Genomic DNA, 17,312 nt, shown 5'->3' with positions numbered 1-17,312 from the left:
AGCCCATGCACCGCAACGAAGAGTAGCCCCTGCTCACTGCAACTAGAGAAAGCCTGCGCACGGCAATGAAGACCCAGCGCAGCCAAAAATAAATAAATTTTAAAAAAAACTATAGTTGATTTATAATATATTAGTTTCAGGTGTACAGCAGTGATTCAGTATTTTTATAGATTATGCTCCATTTAAAGTTATTTTAGGACTTCCCTGGTGGTCCAGTGGTTGAGACTCGGTGCTTACACTGCAGGGGATGTGGGTTTGATCCCTGGTGGGGGAACTAAGATCCCGCACGCCACATGGTACGGCCAAAAAAAAAAAAAAAAAAGTTATTTCAAAGTAATGGCTGTAATTCCCTATGCTGTACAGTATATCCTTGTTGCTTATCTATTTCATACATAGTATTTTGTGTCTCTTAATCTCATACCCCTATCTTGCCCCTCCCCCCTTCCCTCTCCTCACTGGTGTCCACTAGTTTGTTTTCTATATCTGTGAGTCTGTTTCTGTTTTGCTATATACATTCATTTCTTATTTTTTAGATTTTACATATAAGTAATAACATATAGTATTTGTCTTTTTCTGTCTGACTTATTTAACTAAGCATAATACTCTCTAGGTCCATCCACATTGTTGCAAATGACAGAATTTCATTCTTTTTTTATGGCACAGTAATATTCCTGTATATACCACACACACACACACACACACACACACACACACACACACACAAATATATGTATATACCACATCTTCTTTATTCATTCATCTGCTGATGGATACTGAGTTTGCTTCCATATCTTGGCTATGATGTAATAGTGCTGCTATGAACATTAAGGTACGTGTATCTTTCTGAATTAGTGTTTTTAAATTTTGGGGGGATATATACCCAGGAGTGGAATGGCTGGATCATATGGTAACTCTATTTTAGTTTTATAGGGAACCTCCATACTGTTTTCCATAGTGGCTGTACCAGTTTACCAGGGGGGTTCCCTTGTAGGGGGGGGTCCCTTGTAGGGGGGTTCCCTTTTCTCCACATCCTCACCAACATTTGTTATTTGTAGACTTTTTGATGATAGCCATTCTGACAAGTGTGAGGTGTTATCTCATTGTTGTTTTGATTTGCATTTGCCTGATAATTAACGTTGTTGAACATCTTTTCATGTGCCTTTTAGCCATCTGTATGTCTTTGGAAAAATATCTATTCAGGTCTTCTGCCCATTTTTTAATTGGGTGGTTTTTTTGTTATTGAATTGTATGAGCTGTTTGTATATTTTGGCTATTAACGCCTTGTCAGCCATATCATTTGCAAATATTTTCTCCCATTCATTAGGTTGTCTTTTCATTTTGTCACTGGTTTCCTTTGCTGTGCAGAAGCTCTTAAATTTAATTAAATCCCATTCGTTCATTTTTGCTTTTATTTCTTTTGCCAGGACTTACATATTTTGAATCTCCATTTTAGACTTCAAAACTGAATTTCCTCTTTTTGAAGTCAAATCAGATAGCAAATAGTTCACTGAGGCCACCCAGCACAAGAAATAGATTTTCTTAAAGGAGAGATCTTTGAAGAGAGTGACCACTACTTTGTCTAAGATTGAAGAAAGAGAGCGAGCCTCATTTGGGAAGCCCAATGGACAAGGATCCCCAACATGTCTGTCATTATGCTGTTGAGGATTGGCCATTCATTCAGTTTTGTAACTTGAGGTCACAGATATTAGGAGGTTCCTCTTTACTCTCCTCCCCACCTCTCGCTGAGATTTTGAGGCTCATCTTTGCAGCCTAGTCACATGTGGAATTATTTCTGGTCTTTGTTGGTTGTGTCATAGAGCCTGAGAGGAAGGAGTAGAAGGTCTGAAATGAATGCAAGGGAAGATGACCACAGTTAGCCCTTAAATCTTGCTATTTGTTTTCTTTCAGTGTATACCACTACACTACCAGAAATCAATAATTTCTTCTGTGTTCTCCCTAGGAAACAAACATGTACAAACTAAAAATGGTAGGCTTCACAGATCATGTGAGCAAGGGACAGCAGGATGGTTAGATCTTTGTCTTGAGATTCTGTCAGGGAAGCTTTGGTTTTGACCAAAAACCTTTCATCTTGGTGGTCCACATTTGTCTCTTTACTTGGTAATAGGAAAACTTTGTTTAATTTTCTGAAGATAACTGTGAGTAGTCAATAAAGGATAGCAGCTGTATGCTTAACAGTTTTCAAATGTCATACCTTACACTTACTTGGGTTTTAAATTTTCTTAAATTGTCCAAATCAGTACTTATTACTTACAAGTGATATCACAAATATTGGCAGTCTTAAATTCTATGTTTATTTCCTTATCAAATATTTGTAGTTTTGTGCAGCTGTTCATTGTTTTGTTCCTTTACGACAGGCTTTAAAAAATGCTGGCTTCCAACACAACAGGGCTCTGTGTGTGCGTCAGAGAGAAATGTTTTCAGAAAGAAAAAGGTTTAGGTTTCAAAATCCCCAAGGAATTGTTATAAAACAACAGTGAGGGGAAAAAACTCAATATGATTTAAATACTTTGCCCTGATTCTTTTTTAATTTAAATATTTCCTGTTAGGTCTTTTATTTTCTAAACAATAGACCACTTTGCTCTTCTTGAACTACTTTAGCCTATAAAGAGCAACCACGTTTCTTTTTTCTTTTTTTAAACTTGTAGTTTAAGCTTTTTCCTCTTCTCCATTCAGGTACCTAATTAAATGGAGCCATTTAGTTGATTTGTGCTTATTTTCATCCAGAATTCAATTAAAATTCTTCTAGCTGAACTAGAGCCATCTGATTCTTAAATGAGGTCCAGGATAAGAGGTGGCAATGAAAGTAGGAATAACAAGGAAAAAATATGTTCATTTCAGTCTTTGGGAGTTTTGTGAGTCAAGCTTGATCTCTGTGGTTTAACAGGGCCAGGTTTTAAGGGGCGTCACCCACAAGGAAAGGCTGTAGAGTACAGAGGTTAAAGAGTTCAGACTTAGAGTTAGGCTACCTGGGTTTGAATCTTTTTTTCTTTTTTTAATTGAAGTATAGTTGATGTACAGTCTTGTGTTAGTTTCCAGTGTACAGCAAAGTGATTCAGTTACACATACATATATATCTTTTTTTTTTTCAGATTCTTTTCTCATGTAGGTTATCACACAATATCGAGTGTAGTTCCCTGTGCTATACAGTAGGTCCTTGTTGGCTATCTATTTTGTGTATAATAGTGTATATATGTTAATCCCATACTCCTAATTTATCCCTCCCCCCTCCTTTCCCCTTTGGTAACCATAAATTTGTTTTCTATGTCTGTGGGTCTGTTTCTGTTTTGTATATAAGTTCTGGGTTTGAATCTTAATTTCCTTTTTTTTTTTTCTTTTCCAGCTTTATGAATGTCAATTTTCCACTGTTTACTTGCTGTGTATTCTTGGGCAAGTTACTTTAGCCTTTTAAATTTCAGGTTCAACCCTAAAATGGGGGTTAATAATAGTGTCTGCTTCTTGGGGTTGTGAGGAGGCAGTCAGATCATTTAGCTCTTATGATATTTACTTCATTAGTGTTGTTGTCAACGTATATATTTGTTGTTCACCTTGATTTTTTAATATATAACAATATTGGCATTAGGTAACTTTGTTTTAAAAATCTGTTATGATATATTTGAGTTTATAAAAGTTTAAATTGACATGGTAAAAATCACCATAAGTAAAGTAAAAAGACAAATGACAAATTGAGGGAAAATATATTTGCAGTTCATCACACAAAGAGTTCATTTCCCTAATACATAGAGAACTACTACTCAATTAAAAAAATAGACAGTTGTAAAGTTTTTATGGTGATGTGCTTCCACTTAACTGTGCTACGATTTCATGTCTTTAATATATATTCTCAGAGCATACCAGGCAAACCCTTGGTTGGAGAAGGGCTTGAGACACACAGCTAAAGACACAGAATGAGTGTGTAAACAGATCTGAATTTTTTTTGTTTTTCCCTATAAAATAGCTCCCACTCAAATGTTCTGTCGCTATCAGTGGTACCCTCACATATCCCTTTACCCTGTCATCCATGACTTTTCTCATCTTCTTTTTGTATCTCCTTCCTCTCATCCAGAAAATCACAGTCTGTTCTGTGTTTCCTTCATAGTATTTCACATCTGCTCCAATCTTTCCAGGCCCACTACTACTATTTTTAGTCAGTTGGCACTCAGTATCTCACAGTTTAACTGCTACCCTGGTCTCCTTTTCTTTCTTCTCTTGTTCCTTTCTCCAGTCAGCACAATCAATATGCCACACCCAGATTAATTTCCCTTGGTTTTCATCTTGGGCCACCAGCTTACTCAGAAGCCTTCAGGTTCCCCACCGTCTAGAATGAAGTCTAACTTCTGAACCTGACCCTCAGGGCCCCCCTTAATCTGATTTTCCTTCCTTATGTCTCTAGCCTTAGTCTTCTCACTGCTTCTTTTTAGGAACCCTCCATTACATCTAACCTGGTCTACTTGACCGTCCATACCCATTTCTGCCTTCATTCTGCCCTCCCTCCTCCTCTTCACTAAGTCTTAGACTTGCTACAAGGCCCAGCTCAGTTTCTGACTCTTCCAGATGGCTTTTCTAGATGCCCCAGCCCTCTACATCCATTGTTTTCTTACCTCCCGCTGCATTTATTAATTGCCTATACCTCTCCTCCCACACTTAACCTTTGCCACCTATACTGTTTTAGGTAAACTTTAATTGAATACATAATACAGTAACTTTTCACAAGGTGAACACACCCATGTCATCAACATGCCTCTCTTCTGACACATACCCCATCTCCCTAACCAGATGGCAGTTGCCTGGGGGACAACACCACATCATATGCCTCTTTACATGGAAATGCACAATATCAGGTGCTCTGTGACATTCTAGATCAGAAATTTGAGCTAAGACTAGGCTTTGACAAATAAGAAACACATGGAAATTTAAAGGAATATGTGAAATTTCCATTACTAATAACTATAAATTCTTTCTTCACAAGTAGTTACAATTGAGGTTGCATTAGAGGTGATACCATTGGGTAAGTCTTGTTCAAGGATTCCTAGGTGGTGATCTATAAATGAGATTTTTATATCCATCTAAACAAGGCCATGTTATAGTTTTCTCTTTTCCTACGTGAAGTACACAGACATCTCCAACATTCGATTTTGTTGTCATTTTATCCAACAGATGCTTATTGATCATATGCATAGATACAGTCACAGCACATAGTGGGATTCAGCTTTGAAGAACATAAAAGATCTTTCTTCTGTAGAGCTTATATTTTAACGAGTCACCAGAAATAATTGGCAGAACTAAAAGAGAAGCTTAAGACTAAAGATAAAACAATGACTAAACAATAAAATAACTATGAAAAATTGTTACTAAATCGTCATAAACAGAGAGAGAGAACAAGAACATGGGGACAAGAAAGGCTAAAATGAAGCTTGGCCTTGCACTAGGGACTTTGGATAAGAAATCCATTTGATTATGATGTTATCAAAAGGTGTGGAAGAAGATGGCAGCCTGTGAAGGTAGAATAAGGACAGGTTAAGAAGAGCGGAGAGATGTTGTAAACATCATAGGAAATATTTACTTTTCAGTAGTGCTTTACAGTTTACAAGGAAGGTACTTTGACTTGTTCATCTTATTGAGTCTTTACCCATTATGATCTTGTACCATGGGTGGTGTCGTCTGTCCACAGCCACCGAGCTCCCACGTGCCTGTCGTAAGTTTAGACTGACTTCAGTCTTTCCACCTGCTGCTCTTGCCTTAGAGGAGCATGAGAATTTGTGTTCAGTCTTCTCTTAATTTGTGTGATTACTGCATTGAAATCACATCCCAGCTAACTTCATTATCACCGTATTTACTCTTTGCTTCAAACTTAAAGCATGAGAAATCTCCCTGGCAAATCATGCCGTCTGGAGGTTATAAGTATTTAAAAGGCAAAGTGAAATCAGAGGTAAGTACTTTCCAGCTCCTAGCTGTGGTGTCTCCATCACTTGGAAGCATAGGTACAAAGAGAAGAACCATGGACTGCTAATCCCTAAAAACGAACTTGTTGAAAGTATTATGAGTTCCCTTTCAGTTTTGTTTTGCCTTGTCTTTTATTGCCCCTTTGGTTATGTCTTCTTTGTACCTAGAAGGCTTCAGTTTGTAAAGCTGTAAATCTGTCAGTCTTGTTGGCGTGGCTTTCACTTCAAATTAACGTTCAGCAAAGGGATTAGCCGATAAACATTTCGGGCTGTATTTCTTTGCACAAAAGGGTGGATATGGTTTGAACAGGCTGCTGAAGCCAGGAAGAGAAGTTAATTGTGTAAATCAATGCAGGCAAGAGCTGATCACCTTTCTGAAAGACAAGACAATGAAGCACACAACCTCTAAATAGATCTTTGGGGTCAAGTTGATGTCATGTTGAAGAATCAGTATTTACTGGGCTTTATAAAGTTAGACTTTAAATGAACCCCAGGCATTTTGCTAGGCCATTAATTGCAGGAAGAGGAAAGGTGACAGTGGCTGAAGTCCATGGCTATAGAGATACTATAAAAATAAGTGAAGAGACAAGACAGTCACTTGCTAATGTGCAAAGGTCTCAGCTTTAGGTTCTACTCAAGCATTGTTGGTTCACGTACTGAAAGGCTTTCTCAGGATCGTGCTGACATTTTAAGAAAGAGCAACTCTTGCATCCTAACAGAAGAAGGTCAGACCTTTACTCTTTGACACTCCTTATCTAAGCAGTGTGGCTTAATTTTCCTCGAATGAATTCTGATGTCATTTTGCATTCTGCCTTGTAACTGTACTAATTACAAGAGCAGGTCTTTCTCAGAGTGTGGCTCATCCCTCCCTCTGACAAAGTTGAAAGCTTTTTAAGTAAAGAATTGTAGTAAAGAGCATTTACTTTAGGATGCTGGCTTGAATCCAAAGTCTAATGAAAGGTTTTTGATAAATATTATCATTTGTACTTGTTATATCATTCAATAGAAGTGTTCCTCTGGCTGTTTTGTGTGCGAAAGTGTTCTGTACTCCTCGCTGGGTTATCAGAATTATTTGTAGGGCAGGAACCTTATCTTCTGTTTATTTTAGTCAGTGTTTCTAATAAATGTTGTTGACGAGGTGGGGGAATATATTATATCAAATTTTATCCTGGCTGTAACAAAACTAACATCCTGCATGGTCAGTAACTGAAAGTCATAGAAGCAGCTTTGTTAGGCCCTATGGATCAGGGTATGGCCCTAGGATGTTTGTTACGAGTTCCTGATCATATCTGCTCAATAGATACATTTTGGAGTTGACTTCTCAGAGCTCTTTCTCTAGTGCATTTTGTCCGAGGAGGCTTTTCAATTAATCAACGAAGAGCTGCTGTTCTTTTCTCACTCCTGCTCCTATCCCTCCTCTCCAGGATCATTTTTCAGAATAAATACTGAAAAGAAAGCACAGGAGGTTTGTCGGGATTGTTGTGGTGTTTTTACAAGAGAATCTGATGTTCAATGTTTTCATCTATGATTTTCTTTGGATATTCACTCTGAGTTTTTATTCTTCCTTTTCAGCTATTTGAGAACTTCTGCTTTGGTACCCTAAAGCTCAATTCAATTCACATCTCTCAGAGGTTCACAGTAGACAGCTTTGGAAACTATGCCTCCTGTGGACAAATTGACTTCTCCTGAGGTGGATCTTGGGAAACACTGGAAATTAAACATCCTCACAAAGGTGCTGAGGGAAAGTATCATCATTTTAATTGCCAAGGAGGGATGTGGAAATTTGGGTGATAACTTTCCTGGGTGGTTTCCCAAGGATACCATGGTGTCTAATGGTGGTCCACAGTCATCGCACTGTCAGCGAGATGGTTGTGAGCACAGGGAGAACATACGCCTGTAACCCTTAGCTTGTTCATCTTTCACAGGGTCTACCTCTCTTTCCAAAGCTCTTCTCTGAAAATGTACCTCTGAAGCCCAGTGGAGCTCAGATTTACATTATTTCTTATATACCTACTGATTTTGCCTCAACCATTAAACTCTTATATTAATACTTTAAAAGAGAATTACAGATGTGTGATCTTATTAATCTCTCCACCTAGATAATATCTACAGATTCTAGAAGGTTTGTATTTTTTCCTTCCCCTTGTACTCTTTTAATCAATACCTGGAATTTGTTTTTTATTGTGGTAAAAAACACATAACCTAAAATTTACCATCTTAAGCCATTTTCAAATATACAGTTTGGTAGTGTTAGGTATAGTCATACTGTTGTGAAATATCTCTAGAACTTCTTCATCTTGAAAATCTGAAACTCTGTACCCATTTAAGCAACTCTTCTTCCCCCCCACCCCCCCAGGCCCCTGGCAACCACCATTCCACTTTCTCTTTCTATGGATTTGAATACTTGAGATACCTCATATAAGTGGAATCATACAGTATTTGTCTTTTTGTGACTGGCTTATTCTACTTAGCATAATGTCCTCAAGGTTCATCCATTTTGTAGCATGTGTCAGGACTTCCTTCCTTTTTAAGGCTGAGTAATATTCCATCGATGTATATACACTCATCCCTCGGTTTCCCTTGGTTTCAGTACCTCCCTTGGTATCTGGATTCTCAAGTCCCTTATATAAAATGGCATAATATTTGCATATAACCTATGTATACCCTCCTGTATACTTTAAATCATCTCTAAGTTATTTATAATACCAAATACAATGTAAATGCCATGTAAATATTTGCCAGCACACAATAAATTCAAGTTTTCCTTTCTGTAACTTTCTGTAATTTTTTTTCTGAATATTTTTGGTCTGCAGTTGGTTGACTCCACGGATGTGGAACCCATGGATGTGGAGGGCCGACTGAACCACATTTTGTTCATCCAGTCTTCCGTCGATGGACACTTGGGTTCCTTCCACCTCTTGGCTATTGTGAATAATGCCCTATGAACATGGGTGTACAAATATCTGAGACCCTGCTTTCAATTCCTTTACTACTTAGAATTTAAACTTTAGCAAAATAACTGGTAAAGTTTTTACCTTTTACTTTGATCTGTCCTTTTTCTTCTGAAGTTGGTACCTTTTATATTTCTTAGATTCCTGTTCCTTCACCCTAGCCTAACCCTCGCCTTCCCATGCCACTGATGGAGCTGCAGTATTGTACCTCTTTTCTGTTTACTTCTCAGGGCAGCAGCAATCAAAACAATGGTGATATCAGCAGGACTATGCAGAGTTCCCTGGGAGAGTGTCAGCCACAGGAGGCACTCACTCCTTCCTTGCTGCAGACCAGCAAAGGGAGGGAGCTCCCAGCACAGGTTTGCCCCACGCATCAGTCCTGCCACACTCTCTGCTGGGGAGCTCCAGCCTCACTGTTTCCTCTCATCTCTACCCCCTCACAGCCTTTCTCCCTCCATGGCCTCTCTCTTTCCTTCATTCCTTAGTCTTAATCTTGATTCTTACTTTCTATTTGAGAAGTATGATTCTGAATCCCGTGTGTTAATAAAGGCCACGACATGGTAAGGGCTGTATATAACACTCAGAGATTTGTTATCAATGTGACTGCACAGATCGTTTGTGAATAAATGAATTTCTAAAGTAACTGTGTTTTTCTTTTAGTATTATTATATACTTTCAGTTTGGCCCCCTTAGTCAGTGTGTGTTGGGATACATTGCTGCCATCACTTATTCACTAGCATAGCATATTTTTCATCCAGGAATTATGTATTGGTGCCTGCAGGGTTGCTTTTTCCCCAGAAAGCTTTCTACTGGTAATATTCATTTTTTTATTTAAGTTGAGCTTTTACCTCACTCACCTCTGATTGTTAAATGGCATATGGGAATGAGTGTTCCCAGAGGTAGTACTGAATAGCAGAGTCGACTGAAATTCAGTGCCCGCATCTCTTCTTGGTCCCGCTTCTGTCTTACTGATTTCTTTCTGACAGCTGCCATTGGGCAACCTTGACCAGGAAGTAAAGATGTCTTCTTCTGAGTATCAGAGGTATGACTTATGTTTTTAGGAAAAAAATTTTTATCTTTGGAGAATGTAACTTTATATATCAAATGCTAAATTCTTAACAGAATTAGAAATTCTGTTATTTAGTATTTAGAGGTAACTATGCGTTTAAGGACTTATCATACTGTTAAGTAATTTTTCACAAGTTATTTGTCTTTTTCACTCTCATTCTCTCATGCTTGTAAAGTGGAGTTTTCCAGCAGCTATGTGATATGGTGACATCATCACTCTGATGGTTAATAGAGTGTGTGCTTATGTATTTTTGTTTGTTTTGTAAGTTTGTAGGTATTGGTAGAATTGGAAAAAAAAATTTTGTGTTTTAAGTTTTCTTTCTAGAAGCCAATAGACAAAGTTTTGAGACAATGTAGCTCTAAAGAAAGTACACTTTAAACTACTGTTGTAGAAGGGGGAGTAGCAGGTAGTTTTGATGTAGAACTTTTCGAAAAGAGCAACAGTGTTAGCAAATAATTTTTGATGGAGCTAAAAGAATTTTTCAAGATTCCAGGTCCCCTTTCACCAAACTGTAATGGGGTCAAGGATGGAGGATTTACTTCTGTGCTTATAATCCAGTCTCCCTTAGTATTACCACTTTGCAGTTCATTCTGCACTGAAATAGAGTTAAATTGCACCTAACATCCCTCCAGTTGGCTTTTGAGGCACTGAATTCACCTTCAACTCCTCTAAGAGGAGAAAGGGAAAAAAATCTCTCACCATGATTATTACACAAGATCTGTGTTATTATATAAGGAACTTTGTTATGGAGAATAATATTGGTGTTTTTTTGAAGGGGCACAATGAGTTACCCCCAAATGAACTCCATACCCTTGGTAGAAACATGATAAATGTTTCTTATAATGGTTATTTACTTATTTTTGGCTGTGTGGGTCTTCATTGCTGCACGTAGGCTTTTCTCTAGTTGCGGCGAGCGGGAGCTACTCTTCGTTGCGGTGCACGGGCTTCTCATTGCGGTGGCTTCTCTTGTTGCGGAGCATGGGCTTTAGGCACGCGGGCTTCAGTAGTTGCAGCACGCGACTCAGTGGTTGTGGCACACGGGCCCCAGAGCGTGTGGGCTTCAGTAGTTGCAGTGCGTTGGCTCAGTAGTTGCGGTGTGCAGGCTTCAGTAGTTGTGGGGCATGGGCTCAGTAGTTGCGGCTCGTGGGCTCTAGAGCGCAGGCTCAGTAGTTGTGGTGCACGTGCTTAGTTGCCCCATGTCATGTGGGATCTTCCCGGACCAGGGTTTGAACCCGTGTCCCCTGCATTGGCGGATTCTTAACCACTGGACCACCAGGGAAGTCCTATAATGGTTATTTTTTAAGTGAACTTCAGAGTTTACTAAATTGGACACTGATAAGAATCCAGCTTCATAATGACACAAAGCTTGGTTCAGGTTTACTCTTGCACTGTGTGCTTTTCCTGGTGCCAAAGAGAACCTGATGGTACCAGAGGGGTATTGAGTCAAGGAACACCTCTCAGATTCTGTCTTGATGCTTACAGGGAGACGGATAGCAAAACCCAAGGATGCTATAGGTGAGAAAAGGGACTGCTGTTGTGGTTGTTTATCAATAACTTTTTTGTTGTTATTAATAAAATGATCTCTCAAACAAAGGTAAATTAAGATTACTGTGTAAAAAATCATCAAGCTATCTACTTTGTCTTATGCTTTTTCCAGTGTTATGCTTCAATTTAAATATTTGTTTAAAAAATAAATTTCCTCATCCAGAGGTTACTACTTCCTATGCATTTAAGCACATGTATCATGTTGCTAACTAATTTTTCACAAATGATAACAGCTAATATTAGCAGAATGCTCACATTTGTCATTTATTTGTGAATAATGTGTATTTATTCATTAAATCTTTACAAGCCCACTTAAGTTGGTTTTATCATTAACCTCATTTTAGAAACTGAAGTTTAACGAGATTAAGATATTTGCCTGAGGTCATAAAGCTTGTATCTGTGGTTCTTAAAATGTGGTCTTTGTACCCCTCAGAGTCCCTGAGATCCTTTGGAGAGGTGGGAAGGTCCTACTATTTTCATAAAAATATTAAGGCATAATTAGCCTTTTTCACTCTGATTCTCTCCTGAGTGTACAGTGGAGTTTTCCAGAGGCTATGTGATATGGTAACATCATCACACTGATGGTTAATAGAATATATGTTTGTATATTTTTGTGTTTTCTAGAATTTTGTAAGTTGGTAGGTTTAGGTTATAGAATCATGTTTTTAGAGGTAAACTCAGTTTGCTCTCAGTACTTCTGCTGTGCTTTTACTAGCTACTTCCCATTATAGCTACTATTATGGGCTGAATTGTGTCCCCTGAGAATTCATGTGTTGAAGCCCTCACCCCCTAGTACCTCAGAACGTGACTGTTTGGAGATAAGGCCTTTAAAGAGGTGATTAAGTTATAATAAGGCTGAGGCTGTTAGGGTGGGCCCTAAGCCAGTCTGACTGATGTCCTTATAAGTAGAGGAAATTTGGACACACAAAGAAACATTGGACCCCTGACTACTGAGATCAGCTCCCTGGGTCTGTCTCCAAAAAAGTTTGGTTGATGATATTGCCTAGTAACTGGTGATTGGAAGGGTCCGAGAATGACAGTGAAACTGACCAATTCAGAACAGACAGGGCCAGACTGAGGAAGTTCCTTCTGCCTCTGCCCTGATCATCAAAGCCTTCAAGGAATGGCCAAGAGACAGAAAGAAGCAGAACATTAAGCACAGTGGACATACAATTTTTGATGAGATTGTCAACATTGCCCAACAGATGTGGCACTTATTTTTAGCTCAAGAACTATCTGGAACCATTAAAGAGATCCCAGGGACTGCCCAGTCTGTGGACTGCAGTGTTGATGGCTGCCACCCTCATGACATCATGGATGACATCAACAGTGGTGCAGTGGAATGCCCAGCTAGTTAAGGACAGCAAAGGAAAATATTTCAATAAAGGATCATTTGACAACCAAAAAAGAAAGAAAGAAAAACATCAGATATGTGCATGCACAGAGGAAAGACCATGTATGACAGCAAGAAGGCAGCCATCTGCAAGCCAGGAGGAGACAGGAGAAACCAAGTCTACCAACACCTTTTTTTTCTTTTTTTTTTTTGGCCTTGCTTTGCTGCTTGTGGGATCTTAGTTCCCCAACCAGGGATTGAACCCAGGCCCTCAGCAGTGAAAGCAGGGAGTCTTAACCACTGAACCACCAGGGAATTCCCAAGTCTGCCAACACTTTAATCTTGGACTTCTAGCCTCCAGAATTTATTGAGAAAATAAATGCTGTTGTTTAAGCCACCCAGTCTGTGGTATTTTGTTATGGCAGCCCTAACAAACTAATACACTTGCTATAATGCAGAAGGTAATCTACCTTTCTTCTGAGCCAGACATTAAAGAGATTTGCCAAAGTGTAAAACAGTAACAATACTACTACTCTTATTAATTTGGTGTGTGGGGGGGTGGGGAATATAATTTTTTTCATAAAATATGTTATTTTGTTAATATGGGTTAGGTATTGTTATTTTTAAATACACTTTTTTTTAATTGTTTTTTTAATCACTAAATTTTTATTGATAGACTTTACAACAATAATCCCTTATTTAGATAACCACATTTATACTCCCAATAAATTCCACACCACTGTCAGTTCTTCCCCATGTCCAAATAAAAACAAAATTCCTTGAAGCTCTCATCAATTTCACAGGACATTGCTGAAACAAATGCTAGAGCCAGAATAGTTATAAAAATTAACTGTATATTTAATTAATTGTGCCCAAGTTAGTAAGTTGTCTGCTTAAAATGCAGCTTTAGTTTAAAAATAGACTATTCTTACTTGTCAGTAATGCAGGCTCAGAAAGATGGATTTTCTTGTGTAGGCAAAACATTTTACCATAGCTAGCTAGCTGGCTGGGGTCTGCTGGCCAACTGAGCCCTGGGCTTCTGATCAAGCAGGAAGGCCTCCTCTTCCAAAGACCTAATCACTTGATGCTAACAAAGCAAAAAAAAAAAAAAAGTAGGCAAACTTGCAAACCCTTGAGAATCAGAATTACAATAGATATTAGAGTCTACCAAGATATTAAAGAAACCCTGGGTTTCAATTCAGATTTACTGATTCCAACAAAGTTGTTTTCAAGTTTGTAGGTGGTTCATCATTTCACTCTCTTGACCATTTCACTACTTGTTTGCAAACTCTTTTTGAGGCAAAGATTGAAATCACTGTACTTTTTACAAACTGTTGACAGTTCTTGTAAAACCTTTTTCTCCCAAGACAAATTCTAAAATCTATTGGCTAAAGGGATATTTGCGTGTTATCAATGATCTATCAAATCCTGACCTCAGGATCATCTTCTGCAACAAGCCTCCCTTCATTATTTGGGAGAGAAATTTCCATTTAAGCATGTATCTTCCTTTAATTAAGTTTTTTTAAAAAGATTTTTTAGAGCAGTTTTAGGTTCACAGAAAAATTGAGAGGCAGGCTTAGTTTTATTTTCAAGTACAGTATATCAATGTCTATACTGTATATCTCACATAAACAAATACAAAAGATCTTTGGGATCCTCAGTAATCTTTCAGTGTACAGGACTCCTGAGACCAGAAAGTTTGAGAAATGTTGCACTATACTGTCAACTTCCTACCAAATGGGATCAAGTGACACATGGTTTTCTACAATGAGCTTTTCTTACCCAGTAATATGTAGTGGATCACATTAGTTGTCAGTAGATACAGATCTACATTATTTTTAATGTCTGTACCATAGCCTGTTATATGTATTATAATTTAACTAGTTGATCCCTAACTAATGGACCTTGATTTGGTTTCCAGGTTTGGCTATTATAAATAATTCTGGATTGAACATCTTTGTGTGTTTGTCTTTTTATGTCTGTGAGGTCATCTAGAAATGAGATTAAATGGTTTTAAGATGTGGTTAAATTTAAGTTTCTTCTTTGGAAACTGAGGTTCCTTCCTCCATTTTGTATTGCTAAATATTAAATACAAACAGAAGAAAAGCATGAAACATATGTGCCATTTATCAGATACACCCAGGAGCTTTGGGGCCCCTTTCATTTGAAAAGGCTGACCTGCCAGTAAGTCCCTCAAAATTTAGGAAAACCTTTTCTTCTTTATAAACAGTAGTTATTGTCCATTTTCTACAGCTCTTTTCTCCCTCATCTGGAAATTTGGATTTTCCCTCCTAAATAGCTTTACTATTGGATTAACTAACAGTCCTGGACTGTTATTGATTTGCTTTAAGCCCAGGGCTAATATTGACCCAGCTTGAAGGTGCTACAGAAGGCAGGTCCCATTGGAGGAGTGTGGGAAACATTTTGACCTTCAGGGGTCTGGAAAGAGCTATTGTCTTATAGATGGGCATCTTGTTAGTGCCTTTCCAAACTCTTTATTGGGCAACTGTAGTAATTTCAGAAGACCAGGGACTTCATAAGATAGTATTAGAATGGGAGAGCTATGACATCTAGGATCTACCTCCTCAGTGTCTTGGAGACATGTAATTAGGTTTGCTAAAAGACGAGGATTGAAATGGAAAAAGTTGGCAAATGTTAGTACGTATTCAGAACTATGGGACATCATAGCCACCTCTTCCCAACCTGAGGGAAGAAGACCTAACATTTCAAAAATGTTCACTATGCCCAGGCACTTAGTATGTAATTTTGCATGGGTTTCACAGCAATCTTCTGAGATGGGTGGTATCATATAGAAGATAGATTAGGTATTTTGCCCAAGAACCCAGCTAGTAAGAGGGATTCCATCCCCAGTCTATATGACAATAGATTGCTCTTCCATTATACACTGTGGCTGTGTACAACTGGGCAAGGCAAGCCAGCTTTATTTACTGTGAGATGAAGACATCAATGGCCAGGGCCTCATTGCAGCACCGCCTCTAAATCTGACTGCAAAGAAAAAACATGGAAAGGGAGCTGTTGTTTTCTGTTTTCCCAAGGGACCCCAACCCAAGCCATTGATGCATTCAGAATTCCCAGGCAAGCCAGACTCAGGGTGACTATGAACCTTTCAACCTGTGTTTCTTTCCTACTGATTAAGATCATGTTATTCATTGCCTTTGATTTTTTATTTTTTTTAACATCACAGCAGCCAAGTTTTTTGTTTGTTTGTTTTTTTAAATAAAAACACAATCTAGGGCTTGGGTCCCAAAAGTTTAATATGTTTTGTCCTGTCAGATTATCTGTTTCCTCTTCAATTTATTTGTGATGTAAACCTCACCCCATTTCTGCTCTGATCCTGGGACTGTGCCCAGAAATGTGTATGTCAACACATTTCTAAAGGCAATGATAAGGATCACAATTTTAACAAAAACTTAAACACCTCAAACAAACCCAGCCTCCCCACACCCCTTTCCCCAGTGGCTTATTAAAATCAACTGAAGTCAAAACCATAGCAAATGTGCCTTTTTCAAATTTACCTCAAGGCAGATGAAATGGCCAGACATTTGCCTTTTAGGGTTGCCCTAAGAAGAGCTAACAAAAAGGGTGACAGCCCTTAAACAGTTGCTTAGGGAGGAGGACATCTGCCTCTGTTTTACCAGCTATTCAGTGCTCAGGCCTTGCCTTGAAAAGAGCATGTGGGGCTGGGCCGCAATAGTTCTCAGGCAGCCAGTTGTTATATGGCTTTTGTCTTAACGAAGCCACCCATTACTGTAGAGCCGTAACTCGCAGGAAGCCAGCTGTCAGGGCTATGGCGCAGGCCCCTCTGGGTGGGAGGCAAGGGGAGAGAAAGAGTGTCTGTGGCCAAATTCCATTTTAGACACCTGAGCCTGGCTATGTAACCAGAGAGTTTCGTCTTTTCCTCACTCCCATCTTCCCTGAGGAGACCCGGCACCCTTCTTGCTCTCCAGCCTTGGAGAGACAGCAGGGACATTTCCAGATCTGGATTCCAAGGTTTGCAACTCCCTAAGTGCTGGGCTGGGCTGGGCTGGGCTCTGCGGCTGCGGCGGCTGGCTGGCGTTTGGCGCTCTGATCTAGCGCTTCCCTTTGAAATCTACCCCCTCCTTTTTTTTTTTTTTTTTTTTTTTTAACCAGGTATGATGATGTCAAACGTGATGCTGATGCTACAGTTACAGACACGGCCCCTGCTGGCGCAGCCTCTCTGATTCTCTCTTCCTCTCCACGTCCGGCGCTGGGCTTTTTTCAGACAAGTGCATCTCCTAACCAGGTCACATTTCAGCTGCGACCCACTATCCGTCTGTCACCGGAGTCAGACCGCAGGAGGAGGGCTGAGGAAGACGACGGCGTTTGCTCCCCCAACTGCGGGGTGGGAAGAAGGACATTAAAATACTGCAGAAGTCAAGACCCCCACTCCCCCACCCTAGGTCGAATTCAGA

The 17,312-nt window shown here is 39.1% G+C and overlaps 1 protein-coding gene across 3 annotated transcripts in view; it reads left to right on the top strand.

Annotated features, from left to right (window-relative positions):
- Positions 1-9,554, top strand: part of ASCC1 (activating signal cointegrator 1 complex subunit 1) — a 96,246-nt gene extending 86,692 nt beyond the window's left edge. For all 3 annotated transcript variants that reach the window (XM_082406890.1, XM_082406891.1, XM_082406892.1), the window contains exons 10-11: positions 7,533-7,692; positions 8,774-9,554. In XM_082406890.1, coding sequence (XP_082263016.1) covers positions 7,533-7,649 — 117 coding nt within the window. In that variant the 3' untranslated portion in view covers positions 7,650-7,692; positions 8,774-9,554. The remainder of the gene's footprint in view (positions 1-7,532; positions 7,693-8,773) is intronic.
- The last annotated feature ends 7,758 nt before the right edge of the window (positions 9,555-17,312 follow it).

Source organism: Balaenoptera borealis (assembly GCF_965194805.1).
Source record: "Balaenoptera borealis genome assembly, chromosome: 10".
Lineage (NCBI taxonomy): Eukaryota > Metazoa > Chordata > Mammalia > Artiodactyla > Balaenopteridae > Balaenoptera > Balaenoptera borealis.
This window is presented reverse-complemented; position numbering and strand designations above follow the sequence as displayed.